The sequence below is a fragment of the Calonectris borealis genome, chromosome 2 (assembly GCF_964195595.1).
Source record: "Calonectris borealis chromosome 2, bCalBor7.hap1.2, whole genome shotgun sequence".
Lineage (NCBI taxonomy): Eukaryota > Metazoa > Chordata > Aves > Procellariiformes > Procellariidae > Calonectris > Calonectris borealis.
The window spans coordinates 85,834,647-85,847,667 of record NC_134313.1 but is presented as its reverse complement, the minus strand read 5'-3'; the positions used below and the strand labels follow the sequence as shown (position 1 = coordinate 85,847,667).

The 13,021-nt window shown below is 35.3% G+C and overlaps 1 protein-coding gene across 1 annotated transcript in view; it reads left to right on the top strand.

Moving 5' to 3' along the window:
* CDH18 (cadherin 18) overlaps positions 1-13,021 on the top strand; it is a 575,460-nt gene that overhangs the window by 383,637 nt on the left and 178,802 nt on the right. The window contains exon 5 of the mRNA XM_075142498.1: positions 9,480-9,956. Coding sequence (XP_074998599.1) covers positions 9,729-9,956 — 228 coding nt within the window. The 5' untranslated portion in view covers positions 9,480-9,728. The remainder of the gene's footprint in view (positions 1-9,479; positions 9,957-13,021) is intronic.

The window sequence follows — 13,021 nt, the reverse complement described above, 5'->3', positions numbered from 1 at the left end:
ATACACAGTAAGATTTGTTTAAAAGGTTTGGTCATTTCATATTTTTCTCTAAAACACTGAGATTTAAGTTTATGGAAACAATAACATATTTATCACCCTTCTAACCTAAGAAACATATATATACTGTATATTATGTATTGCCAAAATTTCTATAACAAGAATATAAAAAATAATTTACATTATTTTAAGGAGTTTCAAGTATACAGTGCTGAACGGGTAGCAAACTATGGGAGGTAAATGCCTTTGACTCTTTCTTAAGCATCTAATATCTACATTGGATTTCTTTCCCTTTCTTTATTTTTTACCAGTCATGTGGGATGCCACCATACCGCTCAGAGGAGCTCTTGCTATTCATTTTTGAGAAATAATTTGTTAGGACAAACAGTACCTGTGGATTATACACAAGTGGGCTGTTGCAAGTTCTTCCTATTTAAACTGGGTAATTGCTCATCAGAGTCTCATGTATTTGCTTTGTTTCCTGATTGGGTGATCTGACCTTTATAAATGGGAGGAATTACTCAAAAAATCACTGAAATCTTTATTCTGCTAGAAAGTTCGTCAGGAAGACAAACAGCACAGAAGAAAACCCTCTGCTGCTTTGGGAATATAAAACGACCTTTGCACCGTCTTGCATATCTGTATTATGCTTGACTAACTACATGGACTCCAGATATAAATGTAGATGGATTGGTCTCTGGTTGAGGAAAAGAGGAAGATGTGAGTCAGATTCATGAATCATATCTCTGTATTTCATGGTTGTTCCTTTCACAGCACATAATGGCTAGCATGACTGCATGTGCAATTATAGTTATAGAAGCCGTGGCTGGATTTTATCTGACTAACTGTGTGGTTACTGTGTCATGGTTATGACAGTCACTCTCTATGCGTATAGTTGCAAAAAAATATTTCTTCAGTCGTTGATTGTGGCAGAGCACTTCTGTTATCCTGAAGTTGCTATGTGCCTGTTTATCATATATGAAATTGTTTTATATGCCAACTGAGGACAGGCATTGAATCCCTTAATCTTGTTTTAATGTCATATTTTCACTAACTGTTCGTAGCAGTTGTTAATTGCCTATCTATATGCGGTGCTATTGGCAAATTAAGTACTTTTTCTGTTTTGTTTGCAAACTTTGCATATCTTCCTTTGTTCAAGGAAGATCATATGTTTCTTTACTCATTTGCTCCCTCTTTCATAAAATGTATTTGCTCAACAGGGTAACTAATCCATTGGTTTGTAGTGTTTAATAGTTTCCTGTACCCATTCATGAATTTAAGAATGCCTTCTAATAACCCTCTTCAATGTATTTTCGAAAATCTATGAGTCTTTTAAATCATCTCTACAGTTAACCACTCATTGGAGCCATTTATTGCTAAAGGCAGCATAACAAATCACAGCTCATCTTGCACACCATCTAACCAAAGCATCAGTTAGATACACTTTTAAAAATCCTGTTATGACAATAAGACTTGAATTCCATAGTGGTTCTAATGTATTTCCAGCATAACAGTGCAGGTGAGGATCTAATGTGACCTGCCTGTTTGTATGCTGGCTATGAAAACCTCTTTTCTTATAGGAATTTCAAAGGCTGATAGGGTTTTGTTACGGGGCATGGGTGGTTTGTTTGTAAAAATTGAATTTTTTTATATATAAAGGACAGGACACCACCACTCCACCACCCCCAATTTTTTTAAATTTTGTTATTGTTGTTAAAAACCAAACCATTCCTCTTTGAAAAACATGTTTTTAAGATATTTAAAGAGTTTATCTTTATTTTTGTACCATGTTGGTTGTCAGTGTGCCTAGAATCCTTTATTTGGGCCATGTGGTATCAATCTGCTTTGCCATATAATGTGCTGCATTAGTTACCTAGCTGTAATGTGGCTGATTTTTACTCTTTGTGAGTGGTGCCTCAGTTAATGCTATCCATTAAGAAATCCATTAAAGCTTGTGTTTAGTGATTGCTACACATAGGATCAGGAGAGAGTACCTTGCTTACTAGCCCACATTGCTTTTTATAAATTCCTTAAACTCATATTAAAGCTGCTATTTAAAGACCTTGGTACAAGACAGTCTTGACAATCTTGTTCATTAAAAAAAAGGACTGATAAAGCCAGCCCAGTAACTATTCAGGAGTTGCTTTTGGCACAAACAACATTAAAACCTTTTGAATATTTCTTCTGACTATTGATGTCCTAAGGCTGTTTCAGCTTTTCACACTCTGTTCATCCTCATGGTGCTGTTAGGTAGGGTTCCAGTGGGGTTTTGTCCTTTGAGGAAGCCCATCTAGATATAAGACAGGACTAATCTACTTTAACCTAGGTGGTATCAGGAAGCAGTTCTGCCCAGGGCTGCTTGCACTAGCTCAGCATTTCTGTTCTCTTTTAATTGCAGGTGCTGCTAGGCTTTCCTCTCAACTTTCTTCATAACAAAATCTGAATTCCAGTTCACATGCCTCCTTCTTTAAGGAATGTGGGGCCTCTTCTATAAATAATCTCAAAAGCTTTTATTCATACCACGTCGATTCTGTTTTATGACTCCAGCTAGTTTAAATGATGCAACCTATTCTAGCCAGCGAGGTAACTTTTTAAGGCCTGTTAAGCTAACAGGGAGTCTGGATTCTGAACTGCTTTAATATTAGAGATAAAAGTCAAGGAAAAATGAAAATGAACTTTTATCTAGAACTTGAATCAAACCAATGCTGGCTAATTGTTAGGGCTGCGGCCAGGATTTTAAAGGAAAGTGTTGACATTTTTTATTCCATCTTGACAAAATAGTCAGAACTAAAAAAGAAAACTAGAAATGTCTGTGTTTATGCTGGGTGAAAAGTCACCTCTGGCCTTATCTTCTTCCTTTTTCAGTCTCAAGATATTATTAACATAATATAATATGTTTACAAAGGAAAAGATCAGACTAATCTGTTGTGCTAGAAATAAAGAAGAGTCCATACTTGTGCTGTGTTGAAGTTTTAGGTACGAGCTGTCTAAAATCAAACCTATAATGCGAATAAGAACAAAACCACAAACTGTTTCAGTTAAGCCTCTGAAATCTAAATTAGTTTAAAATTAAGAACATATTCAGCAGCTGTTAACCCAAAGGGATGGCTAAGCTGTATTTTTTATGATTTTCACAGAACAATAATAGTATATTGGTTTCTATGACTTAGAAGCTACTGAAATTTTACGGAGTTGAGTCAGTAAAACAAAAAATATTAATTAATAAAAATCTAGCAATAAACCTCATGAAGTATATCAGTGAGAGTAAAAGGAATATTTGGAAATAATATCTGCCTTGAATGGAGGAAGAATTAGAGAGAGAAAAAGAGACATTTTTAGATTTAAAAAGTAGCCTGGATTATGAGTACTTAGGAAGAAATATTATGTGATACAAACTGTAGATTTAATGGAGGCTTCTGACATGTGGATGTCCGAGCCAGTAAGAAGAACGGAGCTTCATCAGTATGGACTGTTTGTCATGTCTGTCAGTCAGTATACTATTGAAAAATTAATCACACATTCCTATCTGAAATAATTTGATTAATTTAAAATGATTTAATGCTAACTCTGCAGCTAAACGCTACTGTTCACTTTAAAAAAAATCAGGTGGGGAGAGTAATTGGTTAATTCCTGGGCAATGACTAATTTTGGGTGTCTAACTACAACATTAGGACATGTAAAACCCACATCTGTGCTGTCAATTTGTCTTTCTGTTATGTAGTATAATAATTTACTTTCCAGAGGACCAGCTTGCTTTTCCAAATGAAGGATTTATGTCTGGAGTTTTGCTTTTGTTGTTTTAGAATGCCCAAAAATGTGTGATTTTCCCTTTCCTTAATAATATCCCAGGATACAGCTGCTGGTTTTTATGTCTTCCTTGGCTTTTGGTATGACTGTTCCTTTCTCTGAGGGGTAGAAGGTGAATGCAGAGAAGAAACAAAAAAGGAAGGTGTTTCTTTTCCTTTTCTTTATTTTTATTTGGGCAATGTCAGCAAGAGTCATGTACTCATCTAAAAAATTAATTTTACATAATGTGTTTCTCTGATTGTAAATTGAACCTAAGAATATCACGGCTTATCACACATACTTCATAGCAACCTGTAATCATTAAGCCTATGCAGTTGTCCTTATATATAACTTTATATTGTATATATTTTTTTCTGTTCTGAATTGAATGTATCATCAGTTGACTTGACCTGTGGGTTATATGTGAAAATGTGGAATTTAGAAGAAGAGCTTTTTGGGTATGGAAGGTAAAAAGCATAGGGAAATAAATACCGGGTTTGCACTTCCCTTGGCAATTTCAGCATACCAATTCACAGATATATATATTTGATGTGGAATTTTGTATTATGATTTTTGTTTTCAGTTAATGTTTTATTTATGTTAACAGTCATTCTTTTGAACTGTATTAACTGGATTTCTTACATTTCACACAAATTGTACTGCTGGTTTTTTTACATACATATGCTTGCAGGTCTGAGAGAAAAATAATCTCTCATACCTTCACATACCAGCTTTCACAGCTTCAGCTGTTTCCACTTGAAATTTCCATTTTGCTTCTCTACCTTGATTTCTTTTTAGTGATTTTTCAGTCTTTGTTGTTATTCTAAATTTTCTTCTGTTATTTATCTTTTTATAATGTCTGATTGCTTGTCCGTTTTGGATCTCTTTTTATTTTCTCACTTTTTTCCCCCCATACCTTTCTCCCCACAACAGAATTTCTGTTGCCTTATATGAAAGAACAATCTTTATTTTTCATGGAGGCTTTCTTTCGTGGTTATTTCTATTTATTTTGTAAAAGGAAGTTTATGTAAAGTGATTTTTTAGGTGAAATAACAGTTCTATATTAGCATAGACACTTTTGGGGTTTTGGTGATTAGAAGTGGTCTTTACCAAAAGACTGTGTGTAAGTGTAAGAGAGGTACAAAAAATAACACCCCTTGACACTATACAGCCATCAGCTGGGTTTGTTGGCTTAAAAGGGTGAGGAGTGAGATATCCAACGCTCTTTTCTCTCTGTTTCTTTAGGAAATTGATTGAGTTCCAGGATGATAAAGATTAGTTTTCCAGGATGATAAAATGTATTACTATTCAGAATAATAATATATTTACACATAAATTTAGCAATAATTTGGGAGTTCAATATCTCGTGCAGTTATCTCACAAAATAAAGAAAATTTCCTTATGCTATTGAAGTAAAAAAGTAGTTCAGTTTCCCATTTCTAGAAGATCTGTCAATATAGAACTATAGTGTTAAAAATTTTTAATTACTGACGTTACTATTAAACTATTTTAAGAACATTTTATTGAATTACTTTTTTTCCTAGTTTTTAGTGCCATACACATAGGTACAACATAACTACAACAAAGGGGCAAGACAACAACATGTGATACAGTTTTTAAATGCTTTCCAAAACAGTTTTGACACTACTTCTGTCAGATTGACTAGCATGCGCAGAAGACACTGTTTGTTAGAAAGCACTGATGATTATATATTTTGTCTATATCGCATAGGCTGAGAAAAACTTTTTTCGTGTAAAGTTCCATAGCTCAGCTCTACCACCCTTGGGAAAAGAGAATAGACATCAACCATAGTGAACTACTTCCCTTCATCTACCTAGAAATTTCACTTTTTTTCTGCCAATTACCAGATGTCCACAGGAGTACTGTATATTCTCTTGGCAATCTATCAACCTCTTCTTCAGAAGGATAAAACAAAAAATGACATCCAATTTTTCTTTCTGATACTAGCACCAGGTCAATACACCGTTATTTCTGCAGTGCTGAAGGATATAATATTGGCAATAGACTAAGCACAGGCAACACAGGAAGAAGGAAATATTCTCCTGCCTGATTATTTAGATCTAAATAATGATGTTGATTTGAAGCTGGTCGGATTTTGATAACGGAAGAATTTGTTCTGACAGGGAGGAATTCTAGAGGGCAGAGTGCAGAGGGAGAAGTCAGAAAGCGTACAAGAAATGCAATTCGTACAAGTTCCATAACTAATTGTCACTCTGTCACCGTAGGACTGAAAAGGGTCCCTGAGGGATGTGACAAAAGATGTGTAGAGCTGTGCTGAATGTGCATCTGCAAAACTAAATCATTCAGATGAATTCAAATATGTGGTCAATTTGATTATGGGAGATGGGGGACACTGAGATTCAGGACAAGTCTCCGCTGCTAAGAATGCATCTCCTCGTGATAGTGAAGCATACACATTTTGCATCACAGTGCTCATACTGGTTTCCTGGGAATTCATTATAGTGACTTGCTGCCACACTAAGCAGTAACTACTCTGCTGTAATGACTTCCAGCAATGCTGGTGGAACTTTCCCACCTCATCTTATTTAATTATTTATTTTAATTTTAACTCGCTCTGACAGTCTCTTGAGATACACAACTCATTTTCATAAGGGCTCCCGGGAGACTGCAATAACACAAGTCTACTCTGCAGTTGCATACATCATTATAACAAAAACCATAAAGCAGGGCACTTAATCTGAAGCCGCAGACGAGCACTGAGCAGTCAGCATCTCAGTACGTTAACTTAAGGCAACAATTTAAGGTTTTCCAGAAAGTTCAATCCTTTTTTTCCATCACTCACAGTTCAAGTTTCTCTATTCTTTGCTTTACTGTCTCTTCTGTGTTCACCATTCAAGGTCTTTCCAGCTGTACTTCCCCCTGTAGACAAACTTTGCTGTCTTCATGGCAGAGTTGAGGTTTCTTTTGGGGAGGTGGGGCAGGTATTTAATGAATGTTTATGCGAGACCTTTAGTAGGAGGGTGCTGAGTAAGTAAGAATGAGGACCTTTGTATTGAGCATTAGTTAGGCTTTGGTTTTAAAAGATGTTTACCGGAACGAAAACACTTAAAAGAATCTTCACTAAAAATCCTTCCTCTTTTAATTGTTGAATTTGTCGTAGTGGAAATGATTCTCCAGGCTTCACACACAATTCAGCAACAGATGAGGCCTGAATTTCTAAGCATGATTATAACAGGAAGTAGATGTCGTTGTAATCTTTCTTTTTATTATTATTATTATTTTGGACAATAATTGTTCAGAATAAAGAATTTTAAAACTTTAATTTTTGGGGCAGGTGTTTAACAGTTAATCTCTGAATTGAGTTAAATAACATAATGGTTTTGACAAAATGTAAATTTAATGCCTCTTAGTTAATGTTAAAGCTAAAAAGAACAGATTTTTTTGAGATGAAGAAGCCTTTCATAGTTCGCCACTTTTTTCTCTTATTTGTTCTAAGTCATATATGAGCCAGACTGTAAAATAACATATTTTACAGGCTCCATCTTGGTATTTTTTTTTATTTTTTTCTGTGGATAACTTCTGAGAGGGGGAAGAAACAAAGTTCTGTATAGTAAATCTTGATTTGTTGGTGTCTTCTGCACTCATTTATATTTACTCTTTCATAAGGCAAGAATTTTCCACCACCACCATCACACCGTTTTTATAAAGGAAAGTTCAGTAGTAATGATTTCAAATACATTTTAAATGTGCCATTCTGAGAAATCTCAATGCACTTTATATACCATTTTTAACTTATTATGCACTGCTTATAGTCTTATGAACTGCTCCCAGGCATTTTCCAAGATGGAAACAAAGGGAAGAAAAATAATACTTGAATGGATAAAACTGCAGCCTTATCATTTTGTGAGGTACTGTTTAATTTTAATGTACATCTGAAGTATAACAATGACTAATCTATTTAAATAGCTCATCTGTAAATATAAAAATCTTTAGAAGGAATTTGCATGCCTTAAGGCAAAAACTGATCTCTAGCAAGAATCAGGAAAGAACGCAGAAAGGCAAGGAAACCAAGAAAGAAGAGTATATAGTTAGAAACAAATGTGAGACTCAGAATGTCTGGATTCTGTCCCTAATATAACTTAGACTTCGTACAACATTTAGCTGTGAAAAATTCCTATTAAATCACATTTGTACCTAAAGAAGGTAATAATACATCATGTTGTATGAATCTGTTCTGAGATGGGATGTGAGGCTTTTAAAAGACCAGGAGCTTGGTCTTTGTAGGGGTTGAGGGGAGACTACTTTGATATGGAAATAAGAAGCAGGGTAATACTAAATGTCTAACAACTTCTTTCCTCAGTGGAAAATACCCTATAGAGCTTCTTTTTGAACTCCTGTCCAGCCTCAAGGGACTGGAGTTCTTCCTTTACTTCAGCATAACCCACTGTCCTGAACTCAGTAACAGCAATGGAAAATATGTTCTTTCTGAGTATTTCTAATGTACAGCAGTCTTGAAGTCTTCTTCCATTATTCTGGTGAGAAATTGTACTTAGATGAATACAGAAGAAAGTATGGTTGGGCTTCCAATATTATTATGGATTTGAAAGAAGCATAAGGGAAAAAAATCTGCAGCCAAATGACAGTTGATGAGCTTCCTCCCACTGCAGTATTTTTCCATCTGATTTCTGATTTCTTGTTTGGTTCTTCTTTAGAGATTTTGAATTTGTTCTGTTGGGTTCCCATGAAACTTAGAAACAAAATTAGTTTCGTTGTGTTTCTGTTTACATAATTTGTAATGGCTTTATGATACTCAAACAAAGCCAATATTGGAAGGCAGTTCTAATTTTTGTAGTCTTAGTTGCATGTTTTGAGACTTCTGCTTGACTGATCTTTGATATCTTCAGATAACTGAACAAACAGTTACCTTAGGATAACTATTTCTCTGAGGTTGAAGTGTTATTTTATTTCTTACAAGGTACTTCACTTTTAGAGCTACCTTAACTTCCATGCACATTTTCACATTTTACTATTGTAGTATAAAAGGATACATTTTCCTTTTTGAAGCAGAGAAAATATTAGATGCTTTTATTAAAATAATACTGATCATCTAAACAACAGTACCTGAACTTTCGGTCAGTATGAAATAATGTTGTGAGGTTTCAGTATGCTATTGGTTGGAATTTATGTAAAGCACAGGGCGTAAAAGTGCACATTTTGACTGAAAGTTCCTGTCAGTATGCTCTAATACTGACTCAGAAACCTCAAAGCCCATTTTGGAGGCTTTCTTTTGAAACCCATCATAGCCTTGGTATTTTTTACCATGTTGGATCTCTGCGTGGTGTACAAAAGATCAAGAACTCATGTGAAATTAATTACCAGTCACTATCTATCTAATGACACTGTAGCAGTGGTTTTATTTTACTGCCAGACGAGGTCAGTGATTTGCAGGTAAAGGCCAAAGGACCTGTCCTGAATCATCTAGTTTTTAATAATGTGTATGTTTTCATAGCTTGGAAGAGCCATGCTAATTCTTAAGGTATTTTAATAAAAACAAGCTGAAAACACTTTTACAGGAAGGATTGAAAAGAAATTTTATTTACAATGAGAGTTTTGAGAGACTGGTTAGTACAGCTGTGAGTATAATGTAAGGTCAGAAACCTGAAAATTGATGGTTTTAGTGATGAGTAAGTGACTTTCTTTTCTTTCCCTATTAGAAAATGGTCGGCTGTGGAACTCTATTGTGAAGACCTCAGAAGAAATACCAATCTTTCCAGTCAGCTTTTCATAATGTAAATATAATTTGAGCTTTCCCAAATGGGCAGCTAAACCATGAACAAGCAGAAAAACCCATTTTGGACTGTATTTCTGAATCAAGCTTCACCTTCTGTCTTGGGAACTTATTAAAGGATTACAGCTGAAAAAGACAAGAGAAAGAAAACCTTCAACAGGAAGCTTATCCTACAATGAGAATTACAAGTACATCTTGTATCTGCCCAGTCCTAGTTTGTCTCTGTTTTGTACAGAGGTGTTATGGAGCTGCTCACCATGGCTCCATCAAGGTGACTAGAAATCAAACCAAACACGTAGAGGGCGAAACAGAAGTGCATCATCGTCCCAAGCGTGGATGGGTGTGGAACCAGTTCTTTGTTTTAGAAGAACACATGGGACCAGATCCTCAGTATGTAGGAAAGGTAAGGTCATTGTCTTCTTTTTGGTTTTGGTGTTGGTTTTCCCATCCCCTGAAATGTGGCATTGATAGAGGAAAACCACGTATATTCTAAGATAGCACCTCCTTTTTTAAAGGAGGACACCTCTTGGATTGCCACATACATGCATAGTGAACTTGCCAGTTGTCTATGTATAGTTTCTGTGTTTATTATAAAGAAAAAAGATAAATAAACATAAATAGGATGAAGATATTAAATATGATAAAACAGCATTTGTTCTGAGCTCAGCTAAACACGGAGTGAGTGCAGGTGATCCTCTTAACATCAGATTCTGTAGAACCCCAAATGCATGGGGCTTAAACATGTCACTGCTAAAGACTTTTCCAGACTGTTTCAGAATAAGATTCAGTTCTACTTCAGGCAATAGTATAAATACAGTGTAGGCTCCACAGGGTATTCATTCCACTCTAAGAGTAGGGTGCAAGGGGACTCCTCCAAAGGGAAATCCTCTATGACTTTCTTCATAAAAAGAGGCAGGAGGTGTGTTACTTGTTACAGTTTCTCAGAAGCCTGTGAGAACAAGAAGCCCTGCATTCATGTTTTGACACATATAGTGAGCTTCAGGCATAAAGTTCATGCTGATGCAGTTGTAGGATGGCCAGCTGAAGTCTGGTTTATCATGTGTAATGTTTTCTGTATAGCTTGGGTTTTAAATTTGCATTAGAATAACACAAAACTGTATATATAGCTTTAATGTAAGATTTATGACAGATAGAGCTTTTCTCCCCCTGAACACTGTCTTTCAGCATTATGATAGAATTTTTTATTATGTAATCTAGATGAATCTTAACTTCCTTAATGAAAATAGAGACAGACGTTGAATATGATGGGTGTAGAAAGATGGTTAATGGGCATGAGGGCATGGAAAAGGAATTATTTCATTTTAGTTTGCCTTCAAGTTGGGAAACCTGAAAATTATATCTTAGAGTATGAAAAATATCCAAGGAAACCAGTAGCTTCTGAAATGACAGATGTCTGATAGCAAGGGCTTTCAAATTTGAACAGTATCATCTGAACTAAAAATAGCAAGTGGAGCATCTGTATTTAAGATACTGTTAACACAAAGACCAAAAAAAAATTATTTAGTTATGCCAACCTTAGTAAAATACCAAGTATTTCAGCATACTGAAAAATGTTGAGATTTGTGCAAGAAATGCAAACTGGGGAAGGACCTTTCTAAATGGAGGTAGTGGGTTGTATTGAAAGAGAAACTTTTAAAATGGGTAAGGGGATGAGGATATATGCTTCCAGACCCATCTTAGACTGATTAACATTTTCATGAATGATTTTGGAATAGAAGAAACATTTTACAAACCTGTTGCTGATGCAAAGCTATGCAGGAGAATCAAAACATTGTCTGGAAAGAGCTAGATACCATGAATAAGATTTGAATATGAAGATACAGAGTAAACCTCAGGACCACGATGTGATAAGGGTCTTACAGAACAATATAATGAATTTCTGTTATACACTACTGGTTTGTCAGGTGTAAGAGACAGAGGAAGAGAAAGATCTGGTCACCAGATCAATTATTGCCTCTGCTGTCATACCTTAAAGAAGGTAAATATGATACTAAGCTGCAAAAGCTGAGATAATCAAAACAGAGATAAAGTGGTATTGAAGTCATTGTGAAAAATAATGTTAACCTGTTTACTGCTGTGATGGCTTTTGGCTAAGAAAAATAATTTGCATATGAAGCTATACAGAGAAAATCGAATGCTATCGTTGGGGTGGTGGTGGAGAATAAAATATGTTTGTTTAATTACTCCCACAAATAATAGTGGAGAGCACATATTATTCTATAAATACACTTCAGAAGAAGCCACAAGGGAAAAAGAAGAGCTATTTAAGTTGATTCAGCTTTTATTTGAAAAAATGAGGTTTTGCTGGCCATGAGTTAATTTAGAATGGAAATAAGAAAATAAGTGAGATTCTAAAAGTGTCTACTAATAGGAAGAGTGGAAACAAAAATCTGAAGGGGTTGCAAAGTACAGCATGCTCGTCTTTGTGAAAGCATTTATAGACATGATTGCACACAAGAACAGAGCCCTGGATTCAGTGAGCTAAAGGATGGTCCCTTTCAATTTTACATTCCTATGATAGCATTATATATTTGCTTTCATCCTCTGACCACTCTATTAATGCTACATTTATGGAGATCAATGAATACAATTTCTTTTAATCCTTCGTGGTCAGAATGTGACTACATGCCTTGTTTGAGGACATTTCTTCCTCTGTACTTACCAATTTTTATCCCCTTTTCCTCAAAGAATTCCCTGTGGTGTCCACCATTCTCTGAGTACTTCACAACATTAGTAAGCTCATCTTTGCAGAAGCTTTGTGGGACTTAGAAGCATCTGCAGTCTTATTTTCCATTTGTTGTGATGGTTCTGATGACCTGATTTACTGCAAAGATCAATCATTTTAGCTCAGGTATATATTTTTAATTCAGAAAAAATGAAAGCCTGGCTGAGACTGACATAATATTAGTAATTAGGAAAATTTTAGTAGTGGTCATTGTGCATGAGTTCCTTCTCATTTTGAAAAATGGATGTTTTACTGATGCTGTGTTTAATTGTACACACCTCATCAAGGTCTCTACGTGCCTTTAATTTGACAAGAGGTTTTTATGCAGAGACCCTCAGTTTATGAAAGAAGGCTATGTGAGCAGTACCTTTTAATTCCAGGCTTCTGTTTGGTGGCAGCACGCTATCAATTCTGTCAATTATTAATAACGTAGGCTACTCTGCTTCACTGGTGAGAGTTTTGCCATTTGATATTTGTCCTTTCACATTTTTCACACCCAATTTGGGAGTAACATCACAGAAAACAGAGTGATTATGTACAATGCTGTTATAATGATTACAGTCATTGTCATGGAAATCCACACTGAGGACAAGAATAAGGTAGGCCTGCAATGAAACTGGTAATGTTTCTCATTCTTATTGTGAAATGACTGTCAAGAGGATGGATTAATTTACTGCCATCATCTATTATACAGCAAGTGTTAGGACAACAAGTCACCATTA